The sequence below is a fragment of the Metopolophium dirhodum genome, chromosome 1, assembly GCF_019925205.1.
Source record: "Metopolophium dirhodum isolate CAU chromosome 1, ASM1992520v1, whole genome shotgun sequence".
In the NCBI taxonomy this organism is placed as follows: Eukaryota; Metazoa; Arthropoda; class Insecta; order Hemiptera; family Aphididae; genus Metopolophium; species Metopolophium dirhodum.
The window spans coordinates 80,850,712-80,873,069 of record NC_083560.1 but is presented as its reverse complement, the minus strand read 5'-3'; the positions used below and the strand labels follow the sequence as shown (position 1 = coordinate 80,873,069).

General features: G+C 27.7%; 1 protein-coding gene across 1 annotated transcript in view; it reads left to right on the top strand.

Moving 5' to 3' along the window:
* The first annotated feature begins 1,717 nt into the window (after positions 1 to 1,717).
* LOC132934381 (uncharacterized) overlaps positions 1,718 to 22,358 on the top strand; it is a 459,785-nt gene continuing 439,144 nt past the window's right edge. Inside the window, exon 1 of the mRNA XM_061000694.1 lies at positions 1,718 to 1,846. Within this exon, the coding sequence (XP_060856677.1) occupies positions 1,738 to 1,846 (109 nt within the window). The 5' untranslated portion in view covers positions 1,718 to 1,737. The remainder of the gene's footprint in view (positions 1,847 to 22,358) is intronic.

The window sequence follows — 22,358 nt, the reverse complement described above, 5'->3', positions numbered from 1 at the left end:
TTACTATCCAAAATGTTGCTGACAGACAGAATAAAAAAAAACACATCATTGTAAAACTAATACATTCTTTCGCTCCGCTCAGAATCTAATATCACAGATGTAAGAATCTTCAATGAATGACTTAATTCCCATTAACAACAATCTAAAATATCATGCTAATTACAGGGCTTGAAACCGGTAATTACCCGGAGATTTGGGAGATTAACCGACAATTTTAATAACGGTTTTAACTTTCAAGCCTTGGCTAACTGTATAAAAAAATATAGATCGTGCAATATAGTATTTTTTATTTAAATTATATTTAAATTATATCTATCTATATATTATATATATATCGTATATGTGTTTGTAAATTAATATTTCTTTCCTTGTCCGATAGAGACTTAAAAATTACTTAACTATTAGCAATAAAAGTTATTTCAATACTCAATAGACTCCATGTGACTTGGTGGGGGGGGGGGGTTGTACTTTGTATCTTTATTTTCAACCCATGAAGGTCAATATAAGATGGCTACCATATAAATTTTGTTTCGGCTCACAAAATTTTAATATTTTTTGTATATAAATAGAGTTGCAATAGGTTACAGATAATAGAATAGTTATTATGAATGGATATAATTTTCTGTATTGTATTATATTTTGTCATTTAGGCTAATAAAGCTATTCTGCCTATATCAGCTTAAAATTGAGTAACGCTTTAACAGCATCCGAATTTATATGCAAACCAAAAATATGAGACTATATATAATATTTTTGATATTTTTAATTACTGTAAGAGAAGCTCAAGGGAAATCTTGTATTAAATTATCCAGCTCTTTTTGGCTTTAAAAATTGTATGGACATATTATCAAAAAATAAATTAAAATTTCTAAAATTTCAATCGTTCATAGGTAGTTCATAGGTATATAAATTATATCAATTACATCATGATAAAAAAAAGGTAGGTAGTATACATAATTTGTGTAAACTTCAAGCACCTACGGTTATTTTTTGTTGAATTCCAATACTTAAAAAAAGAAACTGGATTAGATTACCGTTTTACCTTTTTTTCCTGATTAATTTCAAAATACTGGGAATTTTCAATTTTGACCTCCCAGGAATTCCAACTAGTTTCAATTTTCTTCCAAAAGGCAAAAACCACCTTCAAAGTTAATGTCAAAGCATTTTTCTACTATAAACTGTGTACACATAGTACATTAAAAAAAACACAAATTATCATTCTAAAATCAATACAAAATATAGAATAAAAAGATCTGTCTATAAAATATAAATGTTTAACAAGAAATAATAATATACCCATACTATTAAAATCCATTTGCATCGGTCATCTGTATTTATAATTTATCCATTTCATCGATATATATTATATATATACCTAACTAATTAGGAATTAATAAGTACTAATGAGAAGTGCTTTACACGTCTTTACACTTCGATCTTCTCCATAATAACATCGTTTGTCAGTGGATTAAAAAAAATGTCAAGAAACTTACTATCGTATTAAAAGTCACGTGTGCGGGCGAATTTGATTATAAAGGCGTTAAACACAATGAGTGGATGAATCTGGAAAATAATTCCATTTCCGGACAAAGGTGCTCGGCAGATATTGTTGTAGGTACGATATTATGAGTCGGCGGCGGTGGCGGTGGAGGCGACGGCAACGGCAGCGTTGGGCCTAACAGCACGCGTGCTCTGCCGGTAGTATCGTTTGCGCCGCCAATCGGCACACAACCGCGGATGCGTCCTCAGTTGCCGTCAGCCGGTTGTACAGTCGCGATCATTGCGTGCGGCGCCATGTGGTCCAAGCTGTTGGTCGTCGTCGTTTATCTCGTCATCGTCGCCACAGGTACGATACCGATTTCTTGTACAGTAATAATTATTGTTGTTGTTGTTCGCACAGCTTATAGTTTTATTCTTGAGACCAATCCCTTAGTCCAAAATATCGGGTTTTAAGTGGAATATGGTTCACGAGTCTACTTAAATACGCCGAACGTCCAAAAGATGTGTACCAAATACTTGAAATACCACACACATAACATTATGTATAGCTCTTTGTCAAACTTTTACCCTCAATACGTTTTTATAATTTATATATTTTTTTTAAAACCTTAATACATAATATACAAAATAAACAGTTTTTAAAACAATATATTTATCTGTTAAGTAATCACTGTTAGTTTTTAACTATATATAATTAAATTGATCAGTTCTTAAAATGAAACATTATACGCAATGCGAAATGTCTTTATTTAAGAAAAAAACTTGACTGTTATAATATGTATTGGATATTAAAATAATAGTTAATGAAGTTTTCTAAAATAAATTTTTTTGTTTTTTGAAAAACAATTGTACATTAAAAATGATTATCTTTTTTTAATAATTATTTAGTTAAAATTTCTATTTTTATAATTATTTTAACTTAACATAAGTTAATTAATAAATAAAACTCAGTATAAATCAAATAAATAATGAATTAACGAAAATATTAAAGATAACTGTATATCTGTATAATTATTCAATTTGGCTATTAGTGTACATCAATAAATTAAATGGTAGAATAACATACTATGTATATTCTGAATTGATATTGTTTAAAATTACAGTCAAAATATTTATAATTGTTGGCATTTTTAAACGAATTCTTCAAAAGTTTCAATTTTTAAGTAGGCAAATTTAATGATTGGATATCGATTCTTATTAGTAATTTGTTCAGTAGTCTTATCAAGTATTGGAGGTAATAGTAGGATAATTATTATGAGGTGAGCGAAATAATGTAACTATGTGAATGACTAACTGACCTCTGTATCCAGCAGTCATATATTTTAAGAGTACCTATATAGAATCCAAATGAGAATTTTAAACTTTTAAAAAACAAACAATAACTATCATCTTTGCAAATTTTAATTATTTATTTATTATTATACTCTACTGCAGGTTCAAAAAGCTTGAATAATTTATTGTAAAATGACGACACATTAAACCTACATACTGCATAGGTATATTATATCCACATGTAGATCAAATAGGTACGTTTTAAAACTGGAATCTCATATTATTCATATTACAAATAAAATCAAAATGGTAGGTGATTTAAAATAAATGTTACGAAGAACTATTAAGTGTTCAGCATATTGTAAAATACCAATTAAACAATAATGTAGTTTAAATTTAATGATGTATCATGACGTATCACGATTTAATTTTTTGAAATGATACAAAAATGATAGAAATTAAATCAACTATACTAAGTTCTAGTACTTGCTTATTTTATAAATTGTACGTATTGTTGTTGGAACTTACCGGAAAGTACCATTTTTTTTTTAAATATACAAAAAATTAGTTTGAGTATCTACTTACAACAAACATTAAATAAATAAATAATTATTGTAAAATAAATGTAATACTTATTTATTTTTTTCTTTTAAATTTTGGTCGAAATATTTTAAATATATGACATACATATAACAATCCATGAAAATTAAAATCAAAATGTATACAATTAATTAAATCTCTATGTTTAAACTTCTAACTAGACTTGTTGAATTGTATACAATATGCATTTCAACTTAAAGAAAAAATGTAAAAAAACAGTTTACCTTTAAACTTTCCGAGTATAATATTAAAATATTATTTAAAACATTTACAACAATCTCTCAGTTTAAACAATTTTGGTTTATATTTTTAAAAGTCAATATCATTAATAAATAATAATACATGGAAATTAATTAACAATAAAAATCTGATGCTACTCGTGAATATCGTTTTTTTTTATCTGAAATTTGCATTTTTTAAATAAACACTTTAGGTACCTATGTTATACCAGTATAAGGTTATTTTATTCCAATACATTTTATCATCAACTGAAATTTATATTGTTTCTGATGAATAAATTACAAATAACTAAACAAAATACATCATACTGAAATATTAGGTACTTCATAGTACATACATAATTGCTATTCACTTATATGTTTTAACATATAGGTTATACGGTTCATGATGGACTAAAAGCAGTCGATATAAAATATTTCTGTTGAATTGTTTGTGATCGTATATGAAATCCAGAATCACACAGATATGCATAATTATTTCAAACATCGATTTTAATTTTTAACATACCTATTATTTCAATATTATGTTTTAATTTGTGAATGAAAAAAAGTATTCCAAACGAGAAATTTATTATGTATCTTAAATCTTTATTGGAAACTTTGAAGACTAAAAAATAAAATATATTGACGTTTCTTTTTTCATCTGTTTGTAAGTGAGTAGGTACTTAAAATTCATTCTAATAAAAAAAGTCAATTTTCTTCGTACTGTGTACTTTAGTATATGTATTATAGAAAATAAATAATTAATTATCACTTTTATTGGGACATAATAAATAAGTACACTTTAATAATATCGTCTTAATATATTTTCGAAATTAATTAAATATAGGTACAGGTTATTTCACCAGGTAGCTTACTCGGTCACTCCAATTTATTAAAATTCCAATTATTGGAACTTATACGTAGGTATACTAAACTTAAGGCCATACTTTTAAATACTTTGATTTTATATTATTTTAGAAGTGTCCCGCTGCAAATGATGATTCAAACCCCTTTTTTAAAAAAATTAAGTTTTTTTTTTCTCTATAAATTGTTAAGCGTTTAATGATTGTTTTTGAAAATTGTAATGTATCTAAATCGGAACGTGGCCCAATCGTGTTTCATCGAAATTCAGCATCCAAGAGAAATGCCTCATTGAAATTCTGATTTTATTCGTAACTTAATTTGAATAGCATTCGTAGATGTTTGTTTATAATTTTTTGTTTTGTTTAATTCAGATTATAATCGCACTATACATGCACATTTGGTGTTTAAAATTGATGAATATTTTTTTTTAAATGTATCTTCAATTTATTATTAAAATTAGTAACAAATATTTCTGAAGATTGTAACTTGTGCATCCCATAAAATAGATCGAAGGACCAAATTTCTTTATCCAACCGATGTACATGAGATACAATTTATCTTTTTTAGATTTAAAATTTGAGGCAGATAATTATTTAATCATGTATAATCATGTTTGTCTAAAACTTTTAGTTGCGTTTACATGTATATAATATATCATACAAGGAAAACAAAAACAATTACATTTGGAATGTAGTAAATGAAATAGTTTATCATGTGTCTACTTTTGGCAAAAGTCCAAGTTGTTCAAACATAAAACAATAATTTCTTAAGACCTCTACACATTAAAAAAAAAACCCCATTATAAAATAAAGTCTATTTACATTATATTTCAACAAAGGGAATTATTATAATTCAACTAGTTACAAATAATAACACAACATATAGTAGGTAACTGTTGAAATAGTTTTTCAAAACTTAAATTAATTCACGTTTTATTTTTGAAGTGAATACTTCATAGGCGACAGCGGACCTCCCTACGCTTTATCAAATCCTCGCGTTATTAACGCGCTTTGACAACCGTTGCCGACGTAAATTTTTAGCCATATTTTTTTTTATAATATAGACTGTTGACTTCCATACTCATAGATGATAATATATACATGGACGAGCCATAATAATATGTACCATGTATTTATCACAGGTTATATAAAAATAAATATATTGTCTGTGATTTAAGTGTCCCGTACCCCTTGTTTGGTGCTCTGTACTATATAAATGCTGTGACTCTGGCAAGGAGGTGGGCTACGGTAGTTCGCAGTTACTGCTACGTGTAATCAGGTGTACGGTAATAACCACATTTGTACGGTTAAATACGACTAAGTATGGTATACCGTAACAACGTTGCTACCACACATCTAAAGATATATTAATATTATATGTTAAGTTTGTGTTGTATTGATCAGTTAAACAATTTCTACCGCTACCATTCTCGTATTCACTTCTGGCATGCGAACTGACACACACGGTTTTTTTTTAAATTCTTTAATTCAATTTTAAAGTATATAATATACAGCCTCTTCCAACTATAGGTATAGTTTTTATAAAAACCGGTTCAAGGTTTTTATTTTGTTGATTTAGATTCAATGTAGATAAGGATGGTATGAGCTTTATAGTTATGTGTTGGGTAAGAAATGTAATGTTCTAATTAATTTTTGATACATATAGTATGTTAATATGTTATTAGAAAATTTATTATAAATCCAACTTTAAAAACACGATACACAATATGTTCTCAGCCATAAACAACGTTGTCTTCAAATTTTACTTTATTAATAAAAATAACTTATTTGGTAAAAATATGACTTATTGTTTGCATTTTTAATTAATAAAATTATTTTTAAAAAAAACATTCAAAAGCCTACGGAAATTACTGTAATATAACATTATAATGTATGTTTTTTTTAAGATTGTAATCGTCGAATAGAAGGTTAGTATAATTATACTTGACTTTTTCATTATTTATCTCCGTTATTTACAATCACAACTGTGATTGACTAAAAATACTTTGCATTTATTTCAATTAATATATTATCATACATTAATATAAATCCAAGATTAATTTTTTTCCAGAGAAAAAATTGAAAGATATCGGAAATAATAAAAATGTAATTAATTAAGGTGGTCGTTAAATAAAATGTCGAAAATGGGTATTGAAATAATTTTAACGTTTGGCTTATAATTTTTTATAATCATTGTTGTTAATTTGTTATTCAGTATTTATTCAAAATGTTTGGCTTTAAAAAAAATTTTTTTTATAATTTAAATTAAATTAATGATTACGTGATTGATAAAACAAAATAATTATATTATAATGAAAATTGTATTAAAAAATTCACATTTTGACTCTGATGATAGTATTTTGCATTAAAAAAAAAAACTATGCTGAATACCTAGTTTTTTAAATTTTAAATCTAGGTTATATAATTTGTTAATATGCGTGTCATACCTACAATATATTTTTCATTACTACTCAAGTATACTGTAACACAAACACAGGATTAATAATTATAATATCAATAGGATAATATGATATGCACCTATCTAACCTACCTATATAAATATTAAACGTTGTGATTTGTTGATGTGTGTATCATATAATATGATTTTTTTAATACTAGGTATCTGGTATATAGTATATAATATATATATTATATAACGGTAAGAAATGTATTCTCTAATAATATGTAATAGTATGTTAATCTAATTCTTGCCAGAAACATTTGTCGTAATAGTTATTATATAATATAATATCATATAATTTATTATTTACCGTAATGGTGTACAGATAGTTTTTAAACAAGACTAAATATTTAAACAAAAAGCTATTGAGTATGTAATATAATATTATCTGTAGGTTTAACGTCCCTACGATTAATGTTTTATAAATATAACTAAAAAACAACTAAGATTATTATGATATAACTATACAATATCATACAAATTTGAACATCAAACATTTTATGAAAAAAATATGCATAAATATTTTCGATGTACTTAATTACTGTAAAGTGTAAAGAATGTTTTCAGGAACCTTGTATTCAATTTCCAAAATTTTTGACTTGAAAAATGTTTTATCAACTTTAATCAAAAATACTAAATAAAAGTTAAAAATTACGTATCAAAAAATATCTCTAAGAATATTCTAAAAATTATTTATGCTAGAAAAGTAGCTATACTATTGATCAACTCCCCCTCACACAGACAAAAACAAATGTACCAACCACATCCGATTTGATACCAGAAATCACCCTCAAAGTTGAATATTAAAACATTTTTACTGAATGACTACTGTTCCAAAACGTAATGACACACACAAAAAAAAAGTATTATGTGAGACCAATATATTCATCGCTCTGCTCAGAATCTAAAAGTAAAAAAAGTCGTGTGGTTATTGCATTATACATTTTATGTCCTATACTCATATCATTTCAACGCCGACACCACGTACTTCCTGGCACGAGGATGAGTTTGTTTTACCCTTAGAAGATTTATTATTTCACAGTCCAACAACGGACTCCGGACGCCTTCAAAACCGGAAGTTCACTTCCTGTTTTTGACCGATTCGCGTTTTGTTGAAATGTTATTCCCTCCACAGTTCCGCCCACTATCATACTTCCCACCTTTCCCTAAAGGGTTGCCCTCTGGGACACACTACCACACCAAACGGAGTTATAGTCGCTTTATATGTTCTTTCCATTATTATTGCGATTGCAAATTGAATTTCGGTATGCAATCATTTTTCAATGTCACTTATGTCATTGTCATTCGTGAGCTCCGGGTATTTTTTCAGAATCATTTTATTCAATATCATAAAATTAAATTATATTAGTGAAAATATAAAATTTTATTCGACTTATTTTGAAAAAGAAACATAATTTTATAAAATTATTTTAAAAGTCTCAACTATTACTTATTAGTATGATTAGAGTTACAATTAAAGTATAATATAGAGCAATATTTTGTAAACAATTATCTCTAAATGGATGTAATTTTTTAGTTGCATTGGTTGTTTTGTAAAAAATATATTAGTACCTACAGTATGGCTGTATATTATGGTGTAGACTGTAATGAAAAGGTATATTGATATATTTTTCAATAAAAAAAAATATCTATTATTACGAATTTATGGACAATAAGTGAATGATATACCTATAAAAACAAATGAATATGACTAAGAGATTATAATATAATTTTATAAATATATATTTATAAGTTTGTTTAAACAACTTTAAAGTGGTACCTATTCAGAATTGTATTTCTAACGGATAAAATCAAGAAAGTTGCACTACCTACTTATATTATTAGTTAATACAAAAATAAAAGTCGAATAACTTTGAGGTAATGTTATATTATTACATTATGAATATAAATACATAATTTTTATATAGGTACCTATTATTGTAATTAATCCATTGGCATGAAAATTATCAAAACTTATTTTTATTTTATTTAAAAATTTAAAGTTAAATTTTAAGGGGGATGATATTGTATTATGTTTACTGTTGAGGGGTGATATTCGAACGTTTCCTTGAATATTTAATACATTTAAATTTGCTGACGATAAATATTATGTGTATGAAATTAAATTCTAAAATACTCACATATTATTATCATATTATTGTCTTTGAGGTATCAAAAGGCAACGCTTATTTTTTCGGTAGCTTATGAACGAATCTTACTGCTTGTTTTATATTTCAGCGTCGTATTCAAATTCAGCCAATTGTTCTATTTCATTTAACTGCAGAGGCATTTTCATTCAAATGTTTGAAAGTTTCTGTTCCTGGTGGTTTCCAATCATACTTAACACGTCAGAGCATAACAGTGTTGAGATGTAAATTTGTGTAAACTCAATAAAAATATACACGCATATCATATTAATATATTATGCATACAAATTTACAATATGATATACTATACATAGCGAAAAATATGAAAGGTTATTTGAAATAACATGCGTTGTAAATTATTTTTAAAATATTATTGTGCGACTAAATGTGTGTCACATAATATGATAATATACTGTTATTATGTATAGTAGTTACACTCGTTATTATCTTATTGAGTGCATTTTCGAATAACTATACACAACTATCTCATATATTTCTTATGAAACGGAAGCGGAAATTAATAAAAAAAATCTAACTACTTTTTGAAAACAAATAGCGTACTACGTCGTGAATACAATTGTCACGCAAACGTATAATTCGTGTACGGAAGATATAAAAATAAAAATGAAATCGGGTTTTCCGTCTAGAAATCGAAACGCGATTGCAGTAACCTGGTATTCCTTATAGTAGTGAATATTCATGTGTTTAAACCCCATAATATCAACGACCATCGTTTTCATAAATAAGTACATAAAATATACGCATATTGGTATGGGAAGAATGTCTTTAGACATTATGTATAGACTAATACCTATTTTAGGTTACATAGATTACATATAATATCTAAGATATATATATATTTTTTTTTATAATTTCATATAATTTTTTTTTTTTATAAATCTATGCAAAAATATTCTCCACTCCATTCTACTAATAAATTTATCTAAGTTTATATACTTATAAGTTGTTATAATAAATATACATTAATATTTTAACCAAACAATTAAAATTTTATTTTAATACACATTGCCCATTATCTAATAATTAAGCTATTATATAGTTTTAATAAATCTTCGTTCTCTAATAAATTGACAATATTATACCCTTCAGTATTGTCAATAGTAAAATTTGAGAAATGGTCTTGCAATATTATACTCTTACTATTCTATACACCTCATTGAGGACAATATTCTATCCAGTATATTATACTTGGGGTGGATATGAGAATATAAATTTTTTTTTTTTTGGGGGGGGGGGGGTCTTGCCCACCAAGTTCCCATCTATATGTAATTACTTGCAATATAGCCTTTTAAGCCCATGCATATACGTATAGTGCGATGTGAGTGTAAAGCATGAACGGTTGTGAAATATTAAAAATACTGGATACTTATTACTTATTTACTTCAAACGCAGTACCTACTACGCAATATCGATGAGAATTTCAAACTTCGCCGTATCCCACTTCCAGTCATACACGTTTCACGGCAAATGTGTAAATAATTTACAATTTACTTGGTGTGAATTAATTAGTAGTAAAATGAGCGTTTTTTTTCATGGCGTTTGCTGGGAATGTGTCTGTACGAACTACGAGATCCGTCTCGTGACAATAAGATACAGATTTCAGGTGCACGATTGCCGAACTACTACGGATTTGACGTCATCAAGCATGTTTTCACCACTAAACAAGTAACTAACTGATTTGATTGTGTTACGCCAAAGAGCTGCATAAAATTTAATTTATTAAATTCGGATCGAATGGTTACGCGATTGGAGAGATACGAAAAAATCAAGGCACACAACAATTATACGCATACTTGTTTTGTGCTTTTATATATTTTGATTATTTAAGATACGAGCGAGGGCACGTAATGTATGGAGTGTCCACTATATAGTACGACGTAAGCATATTATGTTTGTATACCTGCAATATAAATGAATCATACATAATGACATAAAGTCAGTGTACAAATCTAATTTATTTGCATAAATTAAATGGTACCTATTGATTCGTAAAATAAGTGAATATTATTTATTATATATATAAATATATTATTATGCTATTGGTTGTCGTAAAACTCAAAGTGGTTACCATAATATATTTTAAATATAATTGGTTTAATGGAAATAACTTCTATCAGTTGAAGGAAATTTTCTTATATTCAACTACTACCATAGGAATTTCATCAAGTAAATAAAATTAACATTTAACATTTTACAAATAATTGTACATGAAATACACACAAGAGAATCACGGAGTCTATTAGATAAACATAATTGTTGAGTATTATTTCATAATTGGTATTGAATCAATATCAAGAATAATTTATAGAAGAATATTAAAGAAATGATAAATCAAGTTATTCACTTTCACAATATACTTAATTTACTTACATATATTATTAAAAAAAAAAATATTGGTAAAAGTATTTTTAATTGTTTCGTAAATTATGCATTTTATTGTAGGTACCTAATTATAGGATGGGGGGGGGGGGGACGGAGTGACCGCGCGGACTAAGGCGTCGGCTGCGACGCAGCCGACCCGAGTACGATACCTCGGCCGTGGGCAGCATTTTTCTTCGGACAAGTCACGGTGTCCGGATAACAAGTGCCACCATCCCCCCACCCGGGGCACGGCAGAAACCTACGGGTGCCCCATTAGAAATTCTGCCAAAACACAACACACACGTGTACCAACCTACCCAATTTAAAAATCTACAGTGCCCTCCCCCACACCCAATGGCATATGTTGCCGCGGGTTACCCAATAAAAAAAAATTTTAGGATGAAATTCAATACATAATAATATTATGTTGATTGGTATCAAGTAAATAGTAAGACAAAAATGGTCAGTTTTAACCAAATTTTATTTTGTCAAAAATAAGTGTTGCGTAAGGATTCCTGTTTTTTATTATTGTTCTGTTTATTGCTTGTTCCAAATTATTTGAAAAGTATATTGGAAATTTTAACCCTAAAGTATTAGATGGATAAAAATGCTACCAGAAATTACCTTTAAAATTGAAGATTAGAGAAAATTATATGCTTTAAAACGTTATAGAGGTCCAAAAAAATAAAAATATATCATTGTAAAACCAATTGTAGGTACCTACATTTCTCGGTCCACTTAGTATCTAAAGTATAAAAGTATTAAGTTTTGGTGGAATTTTGACTATGTCAATCTAACTTGTAATGTGGCTAAAATTGGCGATGAATAAAAATTGTGAACGGAAATAAAGATAATAACGATATTAAAACAATCAAATTTTTAATTTTCGGTATAAAATAATAAATTAATCAAGCAAGTATTATTTTTCTCATAACTTGTTGCAGTAATAAGATGAATATTTTATAACCTACATACATAAGTGTTAATTTACACGCAATAAATTAAATTTTAGTTGAATACGTAAGTAATAAATTTCCAAATTTGTTTTTCAACTGTCTTACTGAACAGTTAAATAGGAAGAATTGTTCATTTTTTTATCATTCATATCGGAACACCTTTTATTTATCTGTAACAAAAATTCTACTATCATTATTGTTTATAAAAGTTAGTTACCTATATGCATTTACTGACAAAAGATCGGCTGATGTACCTATAATTTAATTCGACGTTGTATTTGATTACCACATAATATATTGAGTATAAATAGTTGTATTTGGATAACAATTTTAAGTGTGTCGGTTGCAGACTGCAGTGTTTTATGGAACTTTTTGAGATTTTTGGCTCATTACACTATAGTTTGTGGTTTTACCATTAGCTTTTTGGATCTATTTGAAATCTAAAAAATAAACGGAAAAAACTTTCAGCAAATAATTAAATTGTGTTCCTAGAAAAAAAAGTGTTAGGTAAACCCTACAAAAGTAAAAGCAGAAAACTTATATTAAACACGCACTGGCCAGTTTATTGTGTAAGCAGTTCGCTTGTATTGAAATAGCAGTGTTGACGGTTTTTTTGATTTATCGTTTCGAATTGAATAACTATTTTTTTGTTGCACTTGTTGTTTTCTATGCGGTGGATTGAAATAAATCTAAATATTATACGGTGAAACGATGTACGTACTAAAAACATTTTTTTCCTTTCCAAGATTAAATAAAAATTCAGCTTATGTGCGATTTTGTTCGATATGTGAATATTTGAAACTGACTAGTTTCGTATTCACTAACGTCGAGTGATTAGACCACTGCTCTGAACTAATATTTTTTTTTACGGTTTTGTAACATCTGCACTGAGCTTTAAATATGAATACTGTTAAACAGTATAATATACTGTATACGAACTAGCTAAAATGATGAAACAACAAATATTTAGACTTAGATTTAAAGTAGATAGAATTTTTTTTAAGAAATTGATTTTCATTATACTTGCAATTTTTATGATATTCACTGAAAATGTATTGATCTGATTCATACAGTTTATACACAATTATTACAAAACAATCACAATATTACAATTATTACATATTTTCATCCAATTACATCAACAACAGTACATTTTTCTATAAAAATGCAGTATCCCAAACTATTTTTAATTTTCATTAATACTGGCAGTTTCCAATGTAGACAAACGATAATGCTATATGTAAATGTTAAAAATATAGGTCATAATCATACCAAGTATGACGTCGTTATTAGCTTAACGATTTATAAGATTTCGTTCAAATTTAATCGAGTCAACTTTGTGTGCGTTTTATGACCACACGGTGTCTTTATAATTGAACAACAAGTGTTGTGAAAACAATCTCAATGTCAGTATCTAATTCTGAATCAAATTTTGTGTTAACCTGCAATCATGGGATTGAAACTAAACGGGTATATACGCCTGTAGGTGTCTTCAATTTAGGTTACTGCTTGATAATATATGAACCATGGATTTGGGAACTAAAGAGCTTTAGTAGTTTATTACATCCTTTAAGATGTTTTTTCAATTGGATAGGTATAGTATTTCAATATTGAATGCATGAAAAACTCGAAAAACCAAGACGATGACGTGAAGTACAGTTTTTTTCCTAATTTTAAACAATAGATGTATAATATGAATTGTTTTATATGCCAAATTAATGAATTCATTATCATGTTCAAATGAAACCTTATGCATTTTGTTTGATATTAATAAAAAAAAAGACAATACATAATTGTATATATTTGTCTGGGAATGAAATTACAGCTCAAGAAAATAAACAAATGAAAATTAAAAACTTTTTAATTAATAATCCCAACAATTTTGAAAGGAGCAGTTAAACTTTTTTATTATTGAAATGTAGAGTTGTGTGCTTATGGTTCAATTTTAATGATTTTATTCAGATATTTGTATTTTTCTTTATACTTTCCACGCGATTCAGTCATTATACCTAAGCCAAAATAAATAAACATGTTATCTATATATTTTAAATATATTACTACGTTTATTAAATATTTGGCTTGTATGATAAAAAATTAAACTAATATAATGCAATATAACTTAACTTTATTCATAAAACTATAACATTATTCATAAAACTTTGTCATGATCCTTATTCCGCGAATTATATCTGCGAATTTGTGATGTAAACGGATCTATGAAATACTAACAAATTACTCATTATATTATATTAAATGATAACTTTGGGTTCTAAAGGTTAAAAATGTTTATTCGAGATCATAATAATTCTATTTTAGCTGTCAGTGAAGAATATTGACAGTTTATAAACGTTTTCCTTAATCTAAAGCGATTATTAGATTATATTAAATATTATTTTACAAGACATAATTTGTATATTATAACTCCCGCGGGAAAAATTATGCATACCTAGGATATTGCTTGTGGCAGTGTCATGATGCGCATTACACATAAATACAGTTACCACGGTACGTAAATGTTTGGTGGTTGTTCTGCATTTGAAATGTAAATAAATATCAGATGTGATATTATCAACCAAGAAAAAAGAATACCATAATTACATGGAGCAATCCAAACAGACAAATGTGCATACATTGAATACATGAATACATAATTTACTATCGGTAAATATATTAAATTGACAATTTTAGTATAGTAATAATAATTAATAACTTGAAAAATATTAAATAACTCAATTCACTGTTATACATCGGTTCCTAAGTATATTCCAAGAGTTGAGTCTATACACACATGCGCACACACACACACACACACACACACACACACACACACACACTTATAGATATTATTGAACAAACTTGCTCAGTGTATAGAATATCAACGGATATCATCAGTTGAGATATTTTCATCCCGCGGTTCAAAACCAAAACACATTGCATTAGTAGAACGCCTCAAGTCTTTTATTAGTTTTGTAGGAAAACAATCACTAGCAAAATTATTTTTGAAAAGTAATGTTTGAGTTTGTCAATAGTAATAAAAATAAACCATATTTTATTTGGAGTCTAGATAGTTTGCAATTAATAATTCTATAACAATTCAAATCATTTGTGAAAATGTATATAATAATTATTATTTAAAAATAAATTATATACTTAATACTAAAATATTTATTGCTTATAAAAGTAAGCATTCACATAGTGCATTAAATTAAATATTTTATCATATATTTTAAGTCTCTAAAGTTACTCCCAGAATCACAACAAAAAACAAAAATCGATTTATTTAAAATCCGGTGTTGCGTAAATATTCCCATTTTTCTGAATTCTTTTCTATGTTTTCAGATTAGGTATTTAAAAAAAATTCATGGAATTTTTTGCTTTTGACTCCTTAAAATCGAATTATATTTACGGTTTCATTACATCCCAGTCAAACCAGATACAGTTTTCAATCAGAAACTACCTTCAGAGTTGAAGATTAATGCGTACCTATTATTATTTACTGCTCCAAAAGGCTCTAAATGATGGTTGTGCACACATCATTGTAAAACACTAAAACCAATATAATATTCTTCGCTCCGCTCAGAATCTGAAATGAATACACCATAATCGTGTTAATGTTAGGTATCATGTAACATGTTTATTTATACGTAAATGTAGTTTGTAATACGATATACTAACCCTACAGTAAACTGATAGTTAGGAGTTCTCTGAATCTATTTCTCGTTTTGTGAATACTATAAAATAATAAATTGCCTATAAATAATGTGCAAATAAAATCAATTTCGTTTTGTTTTTAATTATACTATTGTCACTAAAATACCAATCTAGGTTATTATTTTAGATAATATGTTAGTATCAATATATTCATAAACAAAACTATGAAATTCAGTAAATTATATTATTTTTGTTATTCTTGTACTAATGATATAAATATAATGTTATGATGGTCCAATTCTAATTTAATAAATTTAAATTGAGAAACTAGCTGTGTTTTACACTTTGATTGTACTTTATAATTTGGTAGGTCAGTGACAGTGTTAAGAACAGATAACAAAAAAATCATCTAGATAAAAATAAAGACAACAACAGTAAATTTTATCTAAGATACAGATAAAAGATAAACAAATCAAATTCATCTAACAAAAAGATAAAACATAAAAATATTTTATCTAGATAATTATCTAAATATTTAAATAACAGATAGTTTTAGAAATTATAATTAGAACAACTAATTAAAAAAAATATATATACCATCATGTAAGTACACAAAATAATACACACACAAGAAAACCTATGGCTAACGGCCGTTCTTGCCGGGCTGGTGGTGGGGTCACCGGCCACTTTTCGTGTCACGTACTATTACTATTATTATTAATTAACAACATTGAAAAGATATTTACGAGTATTGTGTATTTGTGTATACGAAATAATGTTTATTATTATTATAAATCATGTGCAATTAAAATTGGTTTAGAGATTGTTTATAGTCCATAGATTTATAATATAAAACATAAAACCCGAAATATATAAATAGCATCTCATGTATTGCTTGTCACACTTATCAATATTGTCATTAATTTCAGACGCATTGCAAACACGGAAAGAATAGACCGCTGGTTTATCCTTATTTCTCAATGAATAATATTATACTCTATAGAATTTTGTTTGGGACGGCGGTGGTTATAACTTGCCTGTTCTATTATTCGTATTTTAATCATAGTTTAAAAATATTTATAAAATTCTGGGAATTTGACATATTTGTTGCGACAGTAATATACTAATATAGGCTAATTACATAAATTAATTAGTATATTATATTATATATTATTAACCGAATACAGAATATTAATTACTAATAAGTAATAAGTACTAAATAGGAATAATTTATAGTCTTTTCAGAATAACGTCATATATTTTTAGCCCTGGATGTTATTTTACGTACAAATTGTGCCTTAGATAGTGAGAATAAAAATAAAACATTTTCGAACAGATCTAGCTAATTTTCTCCAAAAAATTTATCTTGTAAATTTATCTAGATAACTTAAATTTTTTATCTAAAATAAATACTTAGGTAACTTATATTTATTTATCTAGATAAGATAAAAGATAAAAAAATTATTATCTGGATAATTTATCTAGATAAGTCCTAACACTGGTCAGTGTAACGGATGTGATACATTTTAATTCAATGATAAGTCGTTTCATACAAAAATCATTTCTGAGCGGAGTTAGTGTGCCAGACTCTATTTCTAAATATATTTTTAAATTATAATAATTTAATTTAATTAATTAACGCAAATCGGCAATTACAAAGTCAATAATATATAAATTCAATAACATACATGTTATACATAAAAACAATCTATACAAATCGTAGAAGAAAAGAAAAAACTAGAAAATATTACAGCATTCTAGTTGTTATTTATATACAGCGGTATCAAATGGTAAAGTGTGTTAATAAAACTAAGATAAGAAATAGTGTTAGTATACATGAAATAATAGTTTTAGGTGGTGTTAAGGAGGCGAAGTATTCTATGTATGGGATGGTTATGGTTGTATTTTGCGTGACGTACCGATTGGCCGACAAATCAATTCGCCGACATACTATTTTGCTGACACCCGATTTGCCGACACCTGATTTTCCGACATCTGACACACGCACACATTATATTTAATTCAAAATTAATTACATATTTTACTTAAAAATATATTTTTTTTTACTGTTTTAAATTGTATTTGTTTAAATCATGAACATTGTTCAAGTCAACTATCAACTATAGCTTAACCTTATAACTTTATGTGCTTCTGTTTTCTAAATGAAAATGAAACATTATTGCGTTCAAGTATTCCAAAACACAAATCGTACCATTTTGCAGCCTAAAATTATATTTTAAAACTTTATTAGAAAACAATTTATTATTATATGTCATTAACGCTTTACCTTTCTTTTGCAAATTATAACCTTTCTTCTAATTTTCTATATTTAGTTGTCATATTATGTGGCTGACTGTAGTTTTTTGTGCTATGAGGTCAAGCTTTGTTTATTGGTTTTTTTTTTTATCAATTCGGTGTATACAATTATCTACAACTAAAAGTTGGCCATCACGCTCAGAATTTACTATAAACCATGACATTACATTCTTAAATAACTGACGATGCAATAATTACTAACTATCAACTGACAAATACCAATAATATCAATTATCATAGTACCTATAGTTTTATCAAAATGTTGAATGTAGATTGTAACATTGTAGATTTCCACTAAAAATTATTTTTATATTTTATGAAATTATGTTTGGCGAATTAGAACTTTTTCCATTTTTACCGGAGACCGGTTTCCGCGTCGGCGAAACGAGTAGTCAGCAAATTGAGTGTCGACGAATCGGGCCTGAATCGTATTTTGTACAGTGAGAAGGGACGTAATATAAGGAGTGGTGTCTAGGTGGGTAGACAAGAATACGAAAAGAAATAGAAGAAAGAAGATCGTGGGCATCAATAGAGCCATTTAGTAAATATGAGATTAAGTGGATGTCTGCATCAAGACGGCGAGAGAATAGAGTAGGAATATTTAAGGATGAGCTAATAGAAGTGTAGTCGTGATGAGGGTGATAAATATGAAGGATATAAGCAGCGTAGGAAAGAAGTCGGTTTTGAATCCGTTTAATACGTAATTAGTCCCTAGCCAAATATGGTGGCCACACAACTATGCCCTATATTCTAAAATAGCAGAGGGAACGAAGGCAAGGGATGGACGTAAATAGTCTAGTGTTGCGCTTCATAAAACCAAGTACTTTTAGAGCTCTACCAATAGTTGTATTAATATGATTATCAAATAAAAGAGTAGGGGTAAGGTAGAACCCAAGATCTTTAACACTGAATACGCGTTCAAGTGGAGAGCCATTTAGAGAGTACGGGTAGATAAGGGGAACACGCTTCCTACTAAAGCTCACAAGGTGGCATTTCTTAAGATTTAGTGTTAGACCAATACGTTAGGTCCACTTGCAGAAGGAGTCTAGATCAGATTGTGATTGGAAGTAGTCAGAGAGAAAAGAGATTTTAAGATACATTTTGAAATCATCAGAAAACAAAAGGACTTTAGAGGGGGAAAGATAATTATTGATAGTGTTAATGAGGATAATGAATAGAAGTGGACTTAGATGTCCCCCTAGGGGAACTCCTGAAGAAATAGTTGACAAATTGGAGGAGGCACCGTGAACTTTAACATACTCCATTCTGGAACTAAGATACGACTGGAGCCAGGAAAGCAAGGGGTTACCAATACCGAGTCGGGCTAGTTCAGAACACTGTATCAACTTGGCAACCAGATTTCTAAAGCTTTCTAAAATATACGTTGTAAAAACTAGGCTGTTGGTGACTGTAGATTTACCTGGTCGAAAACCATGTTAATCGTCAACTATTATATGGTTCAGGTTCTTTTTAACACAAGAATATACAATTGATTCAAACAGTTTGGCCATGTGTGGTAGTATGGATATAGGCCTATAGTTGGAAACAAGAGAGTGGTCGTCAGATTTAAAAACAGGCGTAACTGAACTGGTTTTCTATGCGGTCGGGAAGATGCCCTTATCCAAAGAGCGTCTAAAGAGCATAAATAATGGAAATTCAATTGAATGAGGTTGAAGACCAGTCACATTCAGTATTAACAGAAGATATACTTTTTATAATTACTATGAATAATTCATTTTTCAATTAACAATAAGGTTGAACTAATTTTTGCCAAAATCCTCGGATATATTACAATATTATACTATACATTTATACATAATAATTATTAGGTTACTTAAAAGTAAAAGTAATCATAAGTCAATACTTTCGTAGTTACTTATATAATAGCGTAAAATTAGATTAAATAATTTCCAAATTGCATTGTGCAAAATATTGATTTAAGTAATGGTGGAATATCTAAAGTCTCTAAGATTAATATTTTTTGAATTGCATCAAGATAAATTTAAATCATTAATATTCGTTTAAGTATACAATTTCGTAAAAATTTAAATTTCAAACGGCTTATACAAATTAATTGCAAATATGTATTTTTGACATTTTTGAATTACTATAAGAAAATAATCATGAAGAACCTTGTATTAAATCTTTAACTCTAAGTATTAGAAATTAAAATATATAGAGTTTTCTTTCTCTATTTTTGGTTAGTTTTTCTTAATTATTTTAAAAAGTATGTACCTACCTACCTACTGGAAATGATTATTCTTCATCCCTATAAAGTACCAAATAGATAAAATGTTTCACCAGAAACCACCCTCAATCTTTAAGATTGATGTAAATTGTCTGATCTAAAACGTGATGACGGACATAAAGAAATAAATAAAACACACATCATTTCACACCCAATACATTCAGCGCACTTCCCAGAATCTGAAAAATATAATCAACATAAACAGTATTTTCTGTGATATTGTATTTTTGATATAAAAGGTCATAGTTATTGTTTGACGCACTGTTATCTTTTGGAATCGTGTAGGTTATATAAAAAAAAATAAAAGTAAAACCTCAGAAAATTGCGTTTCCCATAGACCACACTGCAGTTGCGAGCAAACATCAGTAAGTGTTTATCAGTTTCCCTCTACGCTATCCGTCGTGGACGTAGTGAACGCTTACACTGTCACACCCATCCCGTGTCGTTGTCGTTCCGTCGTAGTACTTAATTGAAAAACGTATTACGAGTTTTAATAGTTCGGCGGAAGTGCAGAATATAATATAAGGAAGTATTAAATACGTTCTATGTAGAATTGTAAGAGCGGCAAAAAGGGGAGAAAAAATAAAGCACGGTTTTTAAAATAATTAATAAGTAACCAGAGGAGAAATGCTGTACGATAAAGACCGGTAGGTAATATGGGAATATGATAAATATTAATTTAATATTTTTTTCAAATAACGTTTTTAGGTCTTCCCTTTGTATTTATCTTCCATTTTAACTATATTATATAAAATTACATATTATAATTTATATTGCATTTAACGATATTATACTATATGATGATTTGTATGAAATAAACTATCATTGTAGTATACTATAATATACTATATAGCATTAGTGTACAGTACTAACTATAATATTAATTAGTGTGTATATACTAGCTGTCACAATTATAGAACCAAACATAATATACCTCTTAATTCATGAACAATTTCCCGAATATATTATTATTCCAGACAATTTAGAAAAACAGTATACATTTTGTGAAATGTTAATGTATAAAATATGACGTACATTTTTTTAACTACTACTACCTACCTACTTTTAATCAAATTTAAAAAAAAATAGTCATACTTGTAAATTGGGGCAGTATAAAGTAATTTAATAATAAAGTTTTAGCATAGATCAAGTTTACAGGTTATTTTTTTTTATGGTTTAGTTAGATTAATTATTTTTTTTATATATTAATAATTTAATTTCCGCATTTCCGCATTTAAATTCATAACAGTATTCAGTGAAGTATAAAGACAAATTATATAAGCAACGTCATGTACAATATATATAAACAATACATTTTATACTTTGTATATTACTAAATCGATAATGTTTAAATGTTTAAATAATACAGCATAAATTACATTTTTATACGTGAATATTGCATACAGTAGGTATATTATCATTTCGAGTTTTCAGTGAGTAAATGGACCGTCATGAGCTGTCGACTCCAAATTGTATTATTATCTGTGTCCAATTGCCTATACGATTAGCATACAATATGTATTAGCTGTACTTAAAAACGTTAAAATATGTCAACACCGGGTGACCGTTGATACCGCCGCTGCGTCAAGTGATTTTATTTGATAAAATGATTCATTTTTTTTTAACTGTACGGCGATCAATTGCGAGACACGTGATCAAACACGTAGGTTTATCTACGTTATTCACAACAGTACCTGTATAAACACAATAAATAATAATTTTACCGAATTCCGCCAGGTAA